This window comes from Anomalospiza imberbis, chromosome 25 (assembly GCF_031753505.1).
Source record: "Anomalospiza imberbis isolate Cuckoo-Finch-1a 21T00152 chromosome 25, ASM3175350v1, whole genome shotgun sequence".
NCBI classification, from domain to species: domain Eukaryota; kingdom Metazoa; phylum Chordata; class Aves; order Passeriformes; family Viduidae; genus Anomalospiza; species Anomalospiza imberbis.
In genome coordinates this window covers 5,469,732-5,487,433 of record NC_089705.1, presented here as the reverse complement: position 1 = coordinate 5,487,433, position 17,702 = coordinate 5,469,732, and the positions used below count along the sequence as shown (strand labels likewise).

Sequence of the window (17,702 nt, the reverse complement as noted above, 5' to 3'; positions counted from 1 at the left end):
ACAACTCTCCCATGGAGCTGGAAGGCAGCAGGAAAACAGCTCCTGCTTGGTCTCCAGGGACCACCAGATGCTTCGGCTGACCATGAATAGGAGAGAAGGGAGGGCAACCAAGAGGCTATGAGTGGCCAGTGGCCAGGAGACACACAACAAAATGAAACCTTCTCCACAGCCTGAGGAGTGAGCAGGGCGGAGCAGGGAGCAGTACCTTGTGCTCTGTCTCCTGAGCCAGCTGGCTCTGGAGCTGCTGGAGCTGCTCCGAGGAGTTGCTGCAGAGAGCCTGGTAGGTCTCCTTCAGAGCACCAATCTGAGCAGAAATCTGGTCCTTTTCTGGCTGGGAAAGCCTGCAAGGGGAAGGGGAAATATCTCAGGATACTGCCCAAACCAGCTCCACAGAATTACCACATCCTTCCAAGCGCAGGAAAAGGCCAAATCCACCAAGAGCCCCTTCCTCTCCCTGCCCTGCTCAGCTAAAATCTTCAAGGATAACTGAGCAAAGGCTGGCCTGCATTGTAAAAATCAAATCCCCAAACATATGGGGCTGCATCTCAACTAAAGAGGATTAATATTGTCCCACAGCATAAATGGGTTGCCCATTTCACAGATCTCATTGCAGACAATAAAGAAGACAACTGTTGTGTGCAGCTCATTGTTTTTAACTGGAGTCAGGCACTGGATCCCATGGATCCACCAGCCCTAAGGAATCCCATCTCCAGCCCCTGTTCTCTCCCTGGTCACACTCACTTGTGGCTGTGTTTTGCCAGGAAGATTTGGGAAGTTTTGATGGCCTCAGAGACCTGCTCCTTCTTCGCAGTCAGCTCCTCATTTAGGGCCTGGAAAAAAATGTGAAAAAGAAAGAAAGGAGCTTAATGCAGCTGTGAAAAAAAGAGCAGAAGTTAAACCTCAGGGTCTGGTGTCAGTCCTGCTTTACCTGCTGCTCCGAGATGGATTTCTCGATATCTCCCAGCTCTCTGCTGCCAGCAGCAGCTGTCCTGCCCTGCACACTCTGCTTCAAGCCCAGGGCCCAGCCCAGGAGCTCCTTCACCTTGTCCACGTGCTCCTGCTTTTCCTCCTCCACCACTTTCTGCAAACAGAGGAGGAAGGAGGAGGACAACCACGTCAAAAGGGGTTTCCGAAGGGGGAGCAAAGGGAGATGCTGCTCCCTCAGCACGGAGCAGCATCCTTGGGGGTGGGGGGGATGTGGGGACAGAGTCCAGGTGTGCCCCACGGCCTCACCTCCTCCTCCTCCAGCCGCCGCAGCGCGTCGCTGATGTACTTCACGTGCTGGGTGGTCAGTGTCACCAGGGCCGTGTAGCGAGTCCTCAAATCCATGAACTGCCAAGGGACAGAGGGGAAAACAGAGGGAAGAGGGGGTGCATCAGTCCTGCTGGCGGATCCAGAGCGTCACCCTTCACAGTACATGACATGGATGAGGCACCTCTGGCTTGGGAACCCCCCAAGGCACCTGGCAGACCCGGGATGGCACCAATGGAATGCAGCAAGTCTGCTGGGGAGGGTGGTGGCCACACAAGGCATGCTGCACGACACTGGAGCGAGGGCACACTCCGGCCACGGACACTGGGGCGGATGCTCAACTCTTACAGAGGGCTACCGGGATCTTTAATATCCACACAGAGCAGACAGGACCTCGGGTCCCTAAAAGGTTCTCATCCCAAAGATGCACACACAGCAACACTGCATGGTGCTCTGGTTATTTACCTCGCAAGGCTGAAGGGCTGAGCCGACCCCGCTGGATTTGACCCAGGGGTTCCCAGGAGTCTAGGTATGGCATACCTGGTGCTTAGGGCACTAAGCCATCCTCTCTGGCTATTGGAAAAAACAGCGAGGGTGGAAACTTTATTTATACAAGAGAGTTCAGCAGGAAGGAGCTCATTTCACAGAGGCTGCTGGGTGGTTTTGCTGGGCGTGGAAGAATCCCCCCCAATGAAATTTCCCCCCTGTTGAGCTTAGGTGGGTTCCTACCTCCTGGGTGATGGCATCTGAGGAGGAGAGCATCCGCCGGCGCTTCATGGGGGACTTCTGCTGCGACTCCACGAAGGCCCTGTAGGTCATCAGCTGCAGCTCATAGTCCTGAAAAGGTGGGGAGATGTGGAGCTTGTGAGATCTGCAAACTCTGCCAGGGCTGCTCCTGCCCAGCCCACCCTACCCAGGAACTGTACCTTGACGGCGGCCGAGTACTGCTGGGAGAATTTCTGACACTGGTCCAGCTTGGCTTGGTTTTTCTCAATTTCTGCAGCCAAAGCCTTCAAGGAAATTCAAAGCAGAAGTGGTTGTCAGAACAGGTTGGCTGAGCTGCTGCCCAGAGAAGCTGTGGATGCCCCATCCCTGGAAGCGTTCAAGGCCAGGTTGGATGGGGCTTGGAGCAACCTGGGGTAGTGGAAGGTGTCCCTGTCCGTGGCAGGAGGATGGAAACAAGATGATCTTGGAGATCCCTTCCAACCCAACCTGTCTGGGGTTCTATGACAGCAGCCATGGGCACATGAGCAGAATTCTGGTTCACATCCCTGCACTTTTGGGTAAAATCTACACTCTCCAATTTTTCATGCAAGACCTCATCTGCACCTCGAGCCAAGCAGAGTTCCTCCACTTCCCACCCAGCTCAGGCCTGCAGCCTCTTCCCTGCTGCTTTTCATATTTCCAAGCTCAGAGATGAAAAGAAGTGACACGGTCACAGCAGCAAGGAGACATCACGAGGTCCTGCCTCACCGTTTGCTGGCTGAGCTGCTCCGACAGCACCCGGCTGTCCTCAGCCTGGCCAGGCTTCATCAGCTCCTGCTGGGCTGTGATCTCCTCAATCCACTGGATCAGGGCGCTGTGGCACTGCCGGTAATCACTCAGCACCTCCTGGATGCTCTCCAGCTCCGTGTGGCTGAGAAAAAAAACCACGACAGGTAAGAGGAGGGGGTGAAACACCACCAGCAGGAATCCCAGGCAGAAAGATTTCACCTCCACCAAGCCTGACCCAAGGTCTCAGCTGAAGGATGAGAGTAAATCTGGGAGAGGAGGCAGGAGGTCTCTCACCGGGTCTCGATCTGGGCGCAGACTCGCTGCCAGCGATCCCACAGCTGGCTCCCCTTCTCCTGGAAGCGCTCCAGGTCGATGCTGCGCTCCTGCCTCAGCCTGAACAGCTGCTCCCCCACCTCCTTCGCCTTCGCCATCTCCTCCTCCAGCGTGGAGAACACGGAGCCCTTGTCCTTCACCTCCCCGAGCCATTGCTGCAAAAGGAGACAGCACCAGGGTCAGTGTCACTGAAAGCAGAAGGGACCAAGACAGAGATGACCTCCCAGCCAGAGGTGACAAAGCTGCAAAGGGGTTAATGGGTTTATTTTTCCCACTCTCCTTAAGCTGCAAAGAACTGGGAGGTGTAGAATGAAGGGGAAATGCTCCCAGGTCAGATTGGTTGAGGCCCTGTCCTACAGCAGCAGACAGAGCACAAGCCACAGCACCTCCTCTACACTCACAAAGCAATCAGGGCCCTCACAAAATCCAATCAAACGTACCAAGGCAAGAAAAATGTCCCACAGCCCAAAGTCAGCAGAAAAAAGGGAAGGACACTGCTTGACAAACCAACAGCACCAACCTGCAAGGCCGTCCTGTGAGTCTGAATGGCTGCCAGGTCAGCAGGAACGGCCTCCTCCTGGCTCAGCTTCACCTCGTAGCCTTTCACCAGGGATTCTGCTCCTTGGGTGTTGCGGATAATGATGTCAACCGTCTTCAACCTGGCAAATCAAACAGAACACAATGACATCCCAGACGTGGCAGGGATCTGGAGGCTGCACCGTGTGCTGCAGGGGGGTGGATTCAGTTACATCCACCACAGGGTGTGTTGGAGGGACAGAACAAGGCCTTTAGTGAACTGGGAACACTCAAAAAGGGTGTTTGGGAACAGAGGCACATCCCTACTCACTTTTCCAGGTAGATGGAAGACAGCCCATGTGTCTGCTCCATCTTGTTCACCACCAAGTCCAGCTCTGAACGCAGGTGGGGCGTGCTGGGCCCCGCAGGAGCTTTGTCCAGGAAGCTGTAGCACCTCTCGGACACAACCCGGAGCTCCGACTGCAGCTGCTGCAGATCCTCCTGCGTGCGCTGCACAGGGAGGGAGACAACGTGAAGAGAGAGCCCAAACGGGCAGGGAAAAGGCAGGAGTGCCCTTGGCAAAGGAGCTGGTAGGAAATGAGGCAGGGAGCCCACCTGCTGAGGCTCCCCGCTGCCTTCTGCGCAGCGAGATTCCCTCAAACCCACGCAGAGGAGCCACAGCTAATTTTGGATCTGTGCCCACCTCAGCCCTCCCTGCCCACCTCCCAGCAGCAGGCCTGACCTCCTGCTCTGCCATGCGGATGGCGTTTTCCTGGATGGTGTCACCGTCTGCTCGGGCGCTGCTCGGGGACTGGATGCGGCTCACGAGCCGCTGCTCGCACTCCTCCAGGCGCAGGCGGATGTTCTTCAGCTCGGACAGATAGGTCCTGGCAACGGTCTCATCCTTGTCTTCTGCAAGCCAGAGACACACAGAAGAGCAGCTCAAGCACCACTGGGCAGTACCTGTCCCAAACGGGACCTGCTGGAATCCCCGGAGCCGAGCGCAGCCGAGCGCTGACGCCGGGATCTCTGCTCAGGTGGAAAACACCTTAATTAAATCATCTCGTTCTGGAAATGAGTCCAGCCACAGGGAACCTCAGTCCTAGTGGGACTCACGGGGTCACAAGTGCCACCAGCACGTGTATTTTCCCAAAGACTAAATGCAGGAAGAGCTCCTTGCTTGGAATGCATCCCCGTTGCCAACACTACAAGGGGAAGAGGGCTCAGCTCAGCAGCTCAGCTGAAGCTGCAAAGCCAAGGCCTCTCTGCAGGAATAGTGCTGGACAAAGGCCGAACACTTGGAGGGATAGATGGAGAAATAAGGAGAGCAGCTGCTCACACCATCAACCAACTAGCTCAGGAAAAGAAGTACAGGAAGCCATCCCATAAATCCTTTGTTTATGAGTTCCCACAGCTCCTGGTTAAACCAGCAGGCCCTTTGAAGCTCACCGTTCTCCATGGACTCCAGCAGCTGCCGGATGCGTTCCTTGGAAGACTCCACTTCCTCCTCCAGGCGCAGCCGGTCCGACACGGAGAAGAGCTCCGAGTCCCGGCTGTCCTGCAGGAAATCCTCGTAGTGGGCCTGCAGGCTCTTCAGGGCTTGCTGACACTCCCCTTGAGCCAAGGATCTGAGCTGTGGGTGGAAAAAGAGGCACATCCAAACGTCAGGAACAACCTCCTGCACACCAACTGAACCGCCTTCATTTGCCCAAGGAGTATTTTCGGAGGGGGAGAGGTAAATCCTCGGTATCAGACCCGTGCCTCCCTCCAGCTGTGCTCACTCCCTAATGAAATGCTTAATCCACCATCTCTCAGCAGCAGCAAACTCCTGATGCTCTTTTTATTGGGAAAAGCTGCAATCCTTTTGCAGAGCACCCCCAAGCTCAGGTTTTCAAGGTGTGAATTGTTCCTCTTTTCCCCGAGGCTGTAAACTTCGACCCTTTTCAAGGTGTGCACTGTTCCAGGTGTAAAGACCCTTGATTTCCCCAGTCTTGCACTCCCTGGTTTTCTCCTCTTTTTGGCCACACAGAGAAGCCTGGAGAGCAGCACAACCCCAGCACCAGGCAGGGAAGCTCCTCTGTACCTTTTCCATGCTGAAGCTCTGCACCAGGGCTATGTCCTTCCTCAGGTAGTTCCAGGAGATGAGGCTCTTTGTGTTCACGTGGAGCTGGTGCCAGAGAGCCATCACTTTCTGGTACAGCTGCTCCACCCTGCAAGGGGAAAGGAGCGGGTCCATCAGCCCTGGATCTTCGCAGCAAAGCCAGCCCTGACCCCGTTAATCCTCCAGCCATCGGTGCCAGGCAGCAGCCCATCAGTGCAGTGACCCCAGTCTGGCAGCACGCAGGGAGTGATGCTCCTGCTGTTCAGTGCCAGAGATCCCTGCGGGGATCCCTCCTCCCAAATTGCCATTTTTTCCATTTTGCAAGCTACTGCAGCAGTCTCTGCAATGGAGTTTGCAGCTGTAGAACCATGAGGGATTCCTTTCCTCACCACAAACCACTTTCATACCTCCATCCCCACTCTTCCCATTCCCACCCCAAATCTGTCCCCTCCCATCTCTCTGTGACTGTCACCAAGTTACCTGTTAGCCATCTCGATGGCCTCTTTGTTGGGTGGGGGGATCAGGAAGCAGACAGAAGGCACCATGGCCTCATTCCCCGTGGGGCTGATCACCTTCCACTTGGTCCTCTGGGAATTGTCCTCCAGGACACACTCGTCGTTCCTGCAGATGGTGATCTGCAACAGCACCAACACCAGGAACCCATCAGAAACCAGCAGCAGAGCCATGCTCACCTGCCCCTGCTGCCAGCCCTGCTCCCGGGGGCGAGCCAGCTCCCAGAAATACACAGATGGATGTGTTTTAATGGAGCAACAGCCTGGAATGGTGCCAGGCAGTGCGGCGCGCTCGTGCCGGGAGAGGAAGGGACAAGGAAGTTACAGGGAGTTGGCTGCCACCCACGTGCTTGTTTGGCTGAGGCTGATGAAGCCCATCCTCCTTGGAAGGGGAAAGTACTCCAGCTCCTGCCCAGAATAAATCTAAGACATGGAAATCTGCTCCAGGAAAAACACTCCTGCTGTTTCCCTCCCCCTGCCTTCCCACTCCGCTCCCGCTTTCCGTTGACAGATCCTATGGCGCTCATCCTAAACCACCCCGGGTGCCACTCCCTTGTCCCTGACTTCCCTTCCCAAGGGCCACCAGCACCCTGCCAGCCCTCACCTCGATCTGCCGGTAGTCACAGACAGCCTTGATGGGGATGGTGCTCTTCACAGCGTGCTCAGGGTTCCTGGGCCGGAGCTGGACGATGGTTTTGGACCGTCCCACCAGGCTGGCCACCGAGCTCTTGGACTGGATCAGCTGCTCCTTCTCATCCTGGCAGGGACAAGGAGGATGGGTTGCTCAAGGATGGTGAGGGGAGGTCTGTCCCGGGCATCTCAGCTCGCCCCCCACCCCAGTGCTGGCCTGCAAGGGCTGAGCAAACACGTCACGAGGATCCTGCTGCCCTGGCAGGGTGGGAAGAGGGCTCAGGAGATGGGATGGGACGACGCTGCTACTCCCACTGCCCTGCAAAGCCACATGCACACCTCTGGCTCTCTGGCTGGTAGGACAAGAAAATGTTTTCTTTCAAAAGGGGAAAAAAAAAAAGAGAACACAACATCCACCAAAGCAAAGTCCCAGCAGCTGTGAGGGGCTGAGAGCAGGACAATGTCCAGCCCAAAGCTGGTTTAGCTGCCTGGAGGAGAGCTCAGGGAAGCATGCTCCCTTCTCTAAAGCAAAGGATGGAGGGGTGTTTAAACCAATGGCTGGAATGGGAGATGATGAATTATGGGGATAAAACATCTCAGGAGAAGGGGCTCGGGGTGGAGCGACCGCACAGGCCTCCGGCTCTGGGGAGAAATTGGCCAGCTGGAGGTAATTGACTCCTACAAATCCCTGCTGGGTTTGGTGATGGCACCAACCCGGGGGGAACGGTGGCAAAGCTGCCCTGGAACAGCCTCTGGCACCGTGGAGACGTGTGCGGATCACAGCACTGGCAGCTCAGCCCCCGCTGGCTGTGGCAAAGGTTTCAAAATTTAAAAAAAAAAAGGATAAAAAGGATCCCAGAAAGGGTTCTTCCCTCATGCTCGGTACTCTGGAGTTGGTTAGTGTGCTACGACAGTGGAGGAGAATTTAATGGTTAAAAAAAAAAATCAAATCAAATCAAATCAAATTAAAAGAAAAGAATAAATGATTAAATAAACTACCTGTGCCTGTCCCAGGGAGCATGATTGGAAGAAATACAACTTTAACTTATTAGGTAAGAAAGAGTAATATAGCTGAGCTCAGGGCAGCTGCCCCAGTCCTGGGTTTGTGGCCACTCTCTGGCTGCCCAGCACAGCCTCTCCCCCCACAGATGGCACCTGCCAGACTCCTGATGTTCCAGGGCCCCCAGACACAGACCCCAGGAGCCAGCCTGGCTGCTCCATGTCCTGGCAGCACCAGAGACAGGCCAGGACAACCCCGAGACCGTGACAGAGAGGATGGGGGAGCCCCCAGGCCTCCAGGAGAGAAGACAGTGCTGATGCACCCATCACCCCCAGTAAGGGCACCCCAGTGCTACTGGGGAGACCCTGATGTGCACTTCTTAGTGACCACCTGCCTCCACACGTTCAGTGTCACCTCCTGACCCTGCCACCACAGCTCAGCACTTCAGCCACAGCCCAAATCCTCCCCTGACCCTGGTGTCAAACACCAGCTGATGCTTTGCTCCTTGAGGGTTGGTTTTAGGTTGGTTTTTTTCAGGCCAAATCAGGCAAGAAGGTGACAGTGCCACGGCCTGGGCTCTGCTCAGCTAAGCCAGGCCACGTGTTCAGAGATCAGCCCCTGGCACAGCCAGGCTGCCCTGGCTCTCCCCCATGCAGCAGGATGGATTAGCACAGGATTTAGGCTGGATAAAGAGCAGGCATTTCTCCACCAGCTCCAAAGCAGAACAAGGAGCATCCTAGAGGCCCTGCCTTTGTCAGCAGGACTCGAGCAGGATGGGCTCGGCTGGGGCAGGAGCAGCTCACTCGTCAGGCTGTGACCCTGCACAGCCAGCACAGGCTGCCTGCTCCTCACCCTGAGGACACAGAGAGGTCAGATGATGCCTCTAAACGACAGTGACCAACTCCAGCTACACCACACAGCTGGGGCCACCACAGCCTGCAGCTCATTCAGCAGCTCCACGGCAAAGCAAATCACTGCCCGAGGTGGAACACAAACCACATCCCACCAAACTGTGGGGATGAGGAGCCCAGTTCTCCCTGGAGAAGAAAGAGGTGTCCCAGGCAATGCTGCTGGACCGGAGCAGGGTGGTGGGGTGCCAGAGAACCCACCATGGAGTCCTGCAGGAGGTCCTCCAGCCGTGTCAGGCTCGTGTTGTGGTCGCAGGAATATTTCCTTTTGATGGAGTCCTGCAGGTTCCGCAGGTACGTCTCCGACTCCCGGGCGTCGCTGAAGAACTGCGAAGGCAAAAAGGGTCACAGGGACCTGGACAAGTCCCCTGAGCAGCCTGAAGGCAGGCAAGGAGCACCCCAAAGGCTCAGCCAGCAGCTCCTGACACTGCTCTGGCTTTAGGGCTGCAAGGGCAGGGTCACCCCAGGTGGATGACCAGAACTACAGGGAAGTTGATCCCTTTTCCCCCCCTAGCAATGCCCAGGGAGCAGCTAACAGATATTCCAGAGAAAACACAAATCCCTCCTTCCCTCTCCATCAAGGACAACAGCAGTGTGAGGAGCTCATGCAGCTCATGGAGTGAGATTCAGGGAATTTGGCCCCAAATACCTGGAAATAGGCAGCGTTCTCCTTCACGTGCTGCTCCACGCACAGGCAGAGCTGCTTGATCCACTGCCACTGGGTGTGCACAGCAGCGCTGTAGGCCTGTGGAAAACACAGAAAAGGGCACTGGAAAAGGACATTCACAGCCGGGAGGGGCACAGCAAAGACACAGAAGATGGAGGGAGGTACAGAAATGACCAAAATCTGGCTGCAGCCAGGAGGGTTTGGACATAGGAGATGGCAGACCCTGTCTCAGTGTCCCCATGTCACCCACGATGCCAGAGGCGGGAACAATTTTGCTTTTACCCCATGGAAAAGGTTCCCACAGCCCTTTGCTTCACCCCCACAGTGTCCCTGGAAGCCTGGATGACCCCAGGGCAGCCAAGGCCGTTCCCTGCATCACCTCTCTGTGGGAAAGGCCCATGCTGTGTGTGTTTGTGTCTCAATTTGAGGTGGCGATTATTTGGGAATGGCCACTTCCCACCACTGCACTGATGTCCTGCCACCATAAAACACTTCATCAGGCCCTGTGGGGTGGGGCAGTGAGTCTCCCAGTTCCAGCTGAGGTGATCTGATCCTTGGGAAGCCCACAGCTCTGCCAGGTTCCTGCTCACCTCTACGGTTTGCTTGGCCGGGTGGTTCTCCAGGGAGAGCAGCTCAGCCGTGTCCTGGAGGGAACGGAAGATGTCCTGCTTCTCTTCCAGCTCTGCTGTCAGCTCCTGCAGGAGGGGAAAGTCCAAATCTCAGCTCTGGGACCTTGCTCAGACCATGTGTCCAACTAACACAGTGTGGAAGTTCTAAAGGAGGTACCAGTGGATGCCAGGGAATCCAGCACGGCACCACAGCCCCATTCCCAAGAGGAATCTGCCTCCTGTGTGCCAAACAGGCACTGGAAACCTGCCCAGGGACCTCCTCACACAGGGTGATTGTGGAAAGATGGGAATTTGTTTATACTGCTGTACAGAGGAATCAATTTTCCTCTTTGTCTCAGACCTACACCCCTCGCCTCCACTAGTTCAAGATGCCTTGAGCTCCAAAATAATGCTAAAAATACATCTTTTGATGCCTTTTTGATTGCAATTCAATGGAACCCACACGTTCATTTCACCTTCTGCTCTGGGGAGAGCTTCCATCAGCTCTGTTCAGGAGCAACAAGCTCAGTGAGCTGGGAGGGAGCATCCAGCCTCAGGATTTCGGGTCTGTTGGGAGCTGAGGGCTCCACAGAGAACCAAAAGCAGCACCTGCCCTCCCAGCACTCACCGAGAAGTAATTCTTCTTGGCTGCAATGTTGGGGTTGTTGTCACTCCAGTCGTAGGCCAGTTCCTCCTCCTCCTTCTCATTCAGCCAGATCAGCTCGGCAGTGGCCCGGGACACGAATCCATGCAAGCTCTGGAGGTGCCTCAGCCTGAAGCTCGAGGTTTCCTGGACACAAAGAATGACTTATTATTCCTCCTCCCTGCTCTGTGGCTGATGGGTTTTTGCCCCTCTCCCCAGCCTTGGAGCAGGGAGGGACCCCAGGCTCCCTGGGCAGTGCTGGGAGCCCGCTCACCATCAGTTTGCAGTACTGAGTCTCCAGCTTGCCCAGCGTCTCCGTGTAGCTCGCGCGGAAATTCGGAGACATCTTACCCTGAAGGATGAGAAACGCTCCCGTTACCCATCACAGGGCAGCATCACTCAGAGCCCCATCCCCAAATCTTCCTCCACAGCTCTGCGTGAGGAAGGGGAGGGTGGAGAGGATGGCTCAGGGCAGCACTGCATCAACTCAGAAGCTCCATCCTTAAAAATCACCTCTGTCCCAGGAATGTGACCCACACGAGCTGATCCTAATGCCCTCAGCCCCCATGTGGGGCCATGCCTGGTGTCCCCCACCATACCTCATACATCCTGGCCTCCTTCACGCTGGAGCCCAGGTCCTCCACGCTGGCGTGGATGTGCCTCTGGCTCTCCAGCTGGGATTCCACGCTCGGCAGGTCGGTGCCCCACTCTGCCCGCTCCAGTCTCATCTGAAACCAAGAGGCTCAGGTCAGCACTGCTCATTCTGCTCTCAGAGGGACACCAGGAATCCTCCCAGGTCACCCCAGAGGGAACAAACACCTCCCAGTCTTGGTAGAAGATCCTAAGCCAATGCTCCAACACTGAATATTTCTGGGACAGCCCACACAAGCTTCCCACCCACGTAAAGACCAAGCGACTGCATCAGCACAGATCTGCTTCCAGCTTTGAAAGGCTCCTCTGATCCCCACTGGCCAGCAGGACCACAAGAGAGAAAACCCAGCTCCAGACAGAAGCCTCAGATCTCCAAAAACTACAAACCATCAAAGCAACTATTCACAGATAAAGGCAGGAAAAGGCCCGGGGCAGCTTCCCACATCAGCCTGAGCACAGGCAGGAGGTTTGGCCCAGCACTCACCTGCATCTCCTCCACCCAGGCCAGCAGCTCGTAGACGAAGCGGAGGCTGCCTTCATCTTCGGAGGAGGAGATGGCCACCAGCTCCGTCCTGGTCATCGGCTTCCGGAACCAGGAGGCCGAGGAGGTGTGGAGCCCCTTGGTCAGGGACTCGCCCTTCAAGTGCGTCGTGCTCAGCGTGGACGTGGGCACCAGCTCCAGGGTGGAGAAGTGGCCTTTCCTGTACAGGTTGGTGCACTCCAACCTCAGCGTCACCAGCTCGTCCTGCAGCCTCATGATCCTGGGGAAGCAAGCAAGGAGAGGGTAAGGAGATGGACACGTGCTCCCTTCCTTGCCCCACACAGAGCAGATGTGCAGCCCCTGAGGAAGCTTCTCCACGGTCACCTGAACACCAGCTCCTCCAGCTGGTAGTAGTTCTCGTCCCGGAGGATCTGCACGTCCACCTGGAGCTGGCGGAGGAGCCCCTCGCACTCCTGCAGGTACACCACCACGTCGGACTCGTACTGCACCGGCTGGCCCGACTCCAGGTGAGCAGCATCCTGAGGGGACATGGGACACTCAGGGCCGAGACCCCTCAGCCCAGGAGGGGCAGGCAGAACACCACAGCAACCCAGCTTGGAGACTGGAAACACCTTTGGATCCACAAGCTTACCTGGAGCAGAACGTGAATCCATCCCCCCACACCACACCCAGGACAGCCCCTTTAGAAAAACTTCTGGAGATGAACTGAAAGCTCCCAGGAATAGATGGGATCACCATTTTTAGCTCTCAACCCTTTCAGCCAACAACTCTTTCTCCCATAACGAAGAAAATCTCTTCAGAAACCTGCTCCCTACCCAGGGCCTGCCACTGAGTCCTTACCACCACTCAAACAAAACAGATTTTGGGGGTTTTAAGCCTCATTATACAACAAAAAACATTCAACAAGCTTTTCCAGAAGTGCTGGTCTCCCCCACACCAGCACCTCTGCAGACGTCTAGCCTCACTTGCTGTATTCCCAGAGACAAGACCATTCCCCATGCCCCTGTCCTCAAGGTGATCTGTGGATCACCAAACATCTACCACCACCCCTACAGCACCTCTGGGACAGGCTCAAGGGCAGAAAAGAAAGGAAAACTTTCCAGGGGAACCCATCACCCCAGGCAGAAGAGAGGAGAGGAGATGGGTACAAAAAAAGAGCAGGAAAACAAATAAATCAATAAAATCAGGAGGGGGAAACCCCACTCCCCACTCACAGCCTGTAGCGTGTTCTTCGCCAGGGTGAGCTTTTCTTCACAGCTCAGAGCACCATTCTGGATTTTGTTAGCGATTTGTAGCAGCAATTCCAGCCTGGAATGACAGAGGGAGATGAGAGAGGGGGTTTGGATGTCCCTCTGGCCAGAGGGAGGAGCAGGGGATGTCCTTGCCATGGGCACAGCACCGACCTCTCCACCGCCGGCCGCAGGAGCTTCTCGCGCTCCAGCATCTCAATGATGAGCTTGCCCCACTCCTCCTCCACATCGTTGGGGTGGTAGCCCTGGGGCAACTTGATGCGTCCAAATTCGATCCAGACCTGGGGGAAACATCAGCAGAATGGCATTTCCCACCTCTGCCTTGAGCTGGCTGGGGATTCCAGCGAGGGAAGAGGGGCTCTGCCTCTGCTCCTGCAGTGCGCTGCTCCCTGCCTCGTTTATCCTGAGGGGTATTCCCACTTCTACACTCCAAAATAAAGCTGAACTGAGCAAGTTCAGTCTTGCTAAAAAAGCACAACATACCCACCTACCAGCCTCTGGGCAGCCATGATGATCCTTACCTCTAGCAGTTTGTAGAGCTCCTCTATCTGTCCTTTCTCCTGCTCTTTTGCTGGGATTTCAGTTTCTTTGAAGTGTATGTACTGGTTATAAAGTGCCTGGGATGAGAAAGGCTCATCAGGAACCACCCTGGGGAATGCCACCACCCACCCCTCAGCACTGGACACAGGACACACTGAGGAGAGACCTTGTCCAGCCCCTACCTTTAGCTCTACAGGGTTCTGGGGGAAGGATTTGTCTGACATGAGTATCGTGTGCTGCTTGATCCACGAGATGAGGGACTCCACACGGGTCTGGTACTCCAGCCACCTCGAATCCACCTCCTGTGGGGCGAGAGTGTCTTTGCAAGCACTGCTGGTGGGCAGATCACAGAGGGAAATGAGGTGCCACAGACAAGCTACAGGGTGGATCATGTGCCAGGGGCTCCCTGCTGTGATGCCATCCCAGGTACAGAGAGGAGGAGGAGGATCCTCCTTGCCAGCTGCTCTGTGGAAGCTCAGCTTTTTTCCTGCAGAGCCTGGGCAGCGCTGTGGCCTTACAGACACCCCAGCAGGTCACAGGGCAGATACCATAATGGGGACTTCCTCCCTCTCCTCAGTCCTCTTCCACAGGGAACAGACCCTTTCCCAAACCCTACCCACAGCCCCCAGCTGCCTCCCAAATGGCTGTCCCAGCCCCCCAGCCCTCAGCAGTGCTTACGATGGCGCTGATCCCTTCTCCTCCCTCGGGGACTTTGGGAAAGGCATCGTAGATTGAAGACACGTAAGTTATCACAGATTTCTCATCTGGAGAGGGAACGTCCACGTCTGGCAGGAGGGAAGCAGAAAGGCAGTGAGGAAAGGGAGTGGGAAGAGAGGCTGGCATCTCCTTGCACTGGTCACACGCCCTGGCCACCCACCTTCGGCGTCCAGCAGCCGCGTGACCCCCAGGCGCTCGGCGATCTCAAAGGCCTGCTCCAGGTTCTCCCGGTTACTCTGGATCTGCACCCTCTCCATGTCCACCAGATCTGGCCTGCAAGACATGCCCCAGAGTCACAACCAGCCCCAGGTGGCCAGGGCAGAGCATCCTGGATGGGCACTGCTGCCATGGGTGGCTCTGAGCCCCTTTCCCAGGGTGGTGGCTCTCCAAGGGGACCTGGGCTGCAGGACTTCCCTGTCTCATCCCCTTTGGGAAGGGGAGTTCAGGCTGCGAAGAAAAACCTCTTGGTCCCAGCTGGGGAAGAAGGAACCAAGAGAGGTTTAACTGCTGCTTGTGAGACCTCGAAGATCCTGGGATAAAAGCATGGGTGGAAGTGCTGCTGTTCATGGAGAGCGAAAGGGCAGCACTGCAGCACTCATGACTTCAAAAGCTTTTCTTTTCTGCCTATCTCCTCAACGTCATTAAGATTTTTTTTTTTCCTGCAACCTGATGTATCTTTTGCTCATTCCAAGTATCCCCCCCTCCACAGCTACCTGGCAGAAGAGAGAATTCCAGGTAAAAAAGACATTGCTCCCTGCCAGCCTCACCCACATCTCCAAGCACTCCAGCCCATCACTGACCACAGCGGTGGGCAGAGACCCCTGGGAGATCCCCATCCCCCCTCCCACCCTCATGACACTCCCCATTGCTTCTTCCTGCCTACCTGTATCTGTGGATGAGGGCGTTGAACATCTTGCCATCGCTCCAGCAGGAGGAGAAGTTGGTGCATTTCAGGCCGATGTAACCTGCTGTCACCTTCTGTGTCCACAGCAGGAGCTTCTCCTTGGCTGACATATCCCCCAGCTCCCCACTGATGTAGATGTCAGAGATCTGTAAGGAAGCAGCACAGCCATGGGAGGATGCAGGAGCAGGGAAACCTCCACCAGGCACATCCAGCTTCTGTGAACTTGCCCCAGACCTGGCTACCAGAAAGGGCAGGAGGCAACTTGTGGTCACCACGGGGGAGAGGGGGCCCTGCGGCCAAGGAACTTGGGAAGGGGTCACAGGACCTGCATGGGGTTTGGGCAGGCTGGAGAGCCAAGCAGGCAGAGCCAGACATTTTCTAACCCCATTTCACAGGAGCACCAGGTGCTGCTTGGCCACACAGCCCAGCCCAGCTGGGACACGAGCTGACCACACCAAACCCCAGCTCCCAACAACCACCAGAGCCGCTCCCTCCACACCATCCCTGTCCCCACAGACAGGGACACACCTCACTGGGAACACAATGTCCTGGAGAGAGGAGGCTCCAGGCAGGTCCCTTCCTGCCTCTCCCTGCTCCAAACACGCCGTGCACCCTCCTGTACCCTCGCTGTCCCTGCCCAGCACCCACCACGAGGAGCCCCAGCATCCTCAGACACCCAGGGCTCCCTCAGGAACAGTCACTGCCACCCAGCAGCACCCAGGGTGGGCAATGAGAAGGGACCACCACCAATATCTCTTGTTGGGGCTGCAGGTGTGGCAGGGGAGCTCCACCTGGAGCACCCTGTTGTAAAAAAAATACCAATTTAACAAGTGAGAAAACACTTGGAGAGGAGGTCTCTCCTTGACCTCCAGCCATGGAGCAGCTCCATGCTGGGGGAAAAGAGAAGGATGGAGAGAAGGATGTGACATCCCTCCTCTGGCTCGCTGGTGCCAGGGGGTGCTGTGACCCAATTCCCAACAAAAGACAGCGACAGTCACGGACCCTCAGACAGGACTGGCTGCGAATCCCAGACTGGCACGTGACTCCACGCACGTGTCCCCACATGCCAGCATATTCCTGATTGGCACGGCTTCCTCCTCACCCTCCCCTCTCCAGCTCCCCACTTAGTACAATCGCCTCCCCTTAACTAAGGGGAGGACAAAGAGGAGGATGGGAGCCACTCGGATTTTCCAGGGTGCCCACGGAAAGGCAACACAGGCTGCTTGCTCCCCGGATTCCTCCACCCGGCACTGCGGGGTGCAGGTGTGCCCTTCCCACCGCCCCGAAAACACCCAAATCCCTCCCCAAAACACCCTCAGCTGGGTGCTGGCGCCGCTCAGGTCCCGGCTGTCAGGCATCCCTTTGCAGGCAGGAGACAGGGACCTGCGGGATTATCCCTCCCGCCGGCGGGGCGGATGCTGCCGGTGTAATTGGTATGCTGCAGCTCACCTCCCTCTCCAGCCTGACACGCTCATCACACATAAAACTGCTCTTTGTCAGCTGCTGCCACACTGCCGGAGCTGTCTTTAACTCCTCCAGCCCCGGGGCTGGCTTTCCCCAGGGATGTCGGGAGCCGGCACCTGGCAGCAGAGCCAGGATGGATGGGATGATGTGCTGGGTGAGCAGCAGGAGGCAGGATGGGACCCTCCACGCCTGCAGGGAGCAGGGGAGGACCCACAAAGCTCCCTCTGCTCAGCACCCCTTTATTAATTACCTGATGGCTCTTAATTAAAGAGCAGAATGAACCCTTCTTTGAACCCACCCACCAGCTGTGCCCCACCCGGGCTCTCCAGCAGTGCTGCCCATCCAGGAGCACCTCACAGCACCCAGATCTGATAAATCCTTTATTTTTAATCCCTGACACAGCACTGGGGTTCTCCAACCACTGGGCCTGTTCCCTGAGAGCATCCTGGAAGGAAACTCTCCTAGAGATGTGCTTATGGAGGTGCAGGGTGCGGCTCCAGCTCCACCCTCCTTTCTTCACATGTCTGTGACAGGACAAAGATTTAGGGAGGCACCAGCAAGAAAAGAGAGTGGAAACTCGCAGGACTCAGGGCCAAACCCTTCCAGCATCAGCTTCGTGCATCAAGCAGCTGCTGGCAGGATGCTGAAGGCCACATGGTGGCTGTGACAGTGATCTCAACCTGGCAAAGGTATCAGGGCCACAGCCCCTCAAACCACACACTTGTCCTGGGGAATTCACAGCTTGACCAGACACAAAGGCACCTTTGCCCACACTGTCACCCCAAAAAGAGTGACCAGCAAACAGCAACAGGCTCTGAAACTCAGCATCATCCCCTCCTGTTCCTCCTGGAGACCCCTCAGAGCAGGCAGAGCCCCCGTGTCTCCAGGTTCATCCTGCTGCCGTTCATCCTGCATAGGCAGCAAGAAGGGGACACCACAAATTCACACCCTGAGGGCACGAGTAGCACTGGTGACAGCAGCCACCAGCCGCACCCACTGGATCCAGGGACT

General features: G+C 56.3%; 1 protein-coding gene across 17 annotated transcripts in view; it reads right to left on the bottom strand.

The window, feature by feature from the left end:
- MACF1 (microtubule actin crosslinking factor 1) overlaps positions 1–17,702 on the bottom strand; it is a 138,826-nt gene that overhangs the window by 78,189 nt on the left and 42,935 nt on the right. For 16 of the 17 annotated variants that reach the window (XM_068172840.1, XM_068172851.1, XM_068172849.1 and 13 more), the window contains 30 exons: positions 15,207–15,373; positions 14,484–14,596; positions 14,285–14,391; positions 13,789–13,908; positions 13,588–13,683; positions 13,220–13,347; positions 13,031–13,124; positions 12,180–12,334; positions 11,799–12,075; positions 11,263–11,391; positions 10,938–11,015; positions 10,649–10,810; positions 10,003–10,107; positions 9,395–9,490; positions 8,947–9,072; positions 6,812–6,964; positions 6,176–6,330; positions 5,678–5,804; positions 5,044–5,227; positions 4,337–4,506; positions 3,926–4,104; positions 3,599–3,737; positions 3,040–3,233; positions 2,725–2,887; positions 2,178–2,261; positions 1,981–2,088; positions 1,234–1,332; positions 929–1,081; positions 742–830; positions 206–341 (listed from right to left, as the gene is read on the bottom strand). In XM_068172840.1, the coding sequence (XP_068028941.1) occupies positions 206–341; positions 742–830; positions 929–1,081; positions 1,234–1,332; positions 1,981–2,088; positions 2,178–2,261; positions 2,725–2,887; positions 3,040–3,233; positions 3,599–3,737; positions 3,926–4,104; positions 4,337–4,506; positions 5,044–5,227; positions 5,678–5,804; positions 6,176–6,330; positions 6,812–6,964; positions 8,947–9,072; positions 9,395–9,490; positions 10,003–10,107; positions 10,649–10,810; positions 10,938–11,015; positions 11,263–11,391; positions 11,799–12,075; positions 12,180–12,334; positions 13,031–13,124; positions 13,220–13,347; positions 13,588–13,683; positions 13,789–13,908; positions 14,285–14,391; positions 14,484–14,596; positions 15,207–15,373 (4,086 nt within the window). Of the gene's footprint in view, positions 1–205; positions 342–741; positions 831–928; positions 1,082–1,233; positions 1,333–1,716; positions 1,825–1,980; positions 2,089–2,177; positions 2,262–2,724; positions 2,888–3,039; positions 3,234–3,598; positions 3,738–3,925; positions 4,105–4,336; positions 4,507–5,043; positions 5,228–5,677; positions 5,805–6,175; positions 6,331–6,811; positions 6,965–8,946; positions 9,073–9,394; positions 9,491–10,002; positions 10,108–10,648; positions 10,811–10,937; positions 11,016–11,262; positions 11,392–11,798; positions 12,076–12,179; positions 12,335–13,030; positions 13,125–13,219; positions 13,348–13,587; positions 13,684–13,788; positions 13,909–14,284; positions 14,392–14,483; positions 14,597–15,206; positions 15,374–17,702 lie in introns of those variants that run through there. The other variant, XM_068172845.1, reaches the window with a different exon arrangement.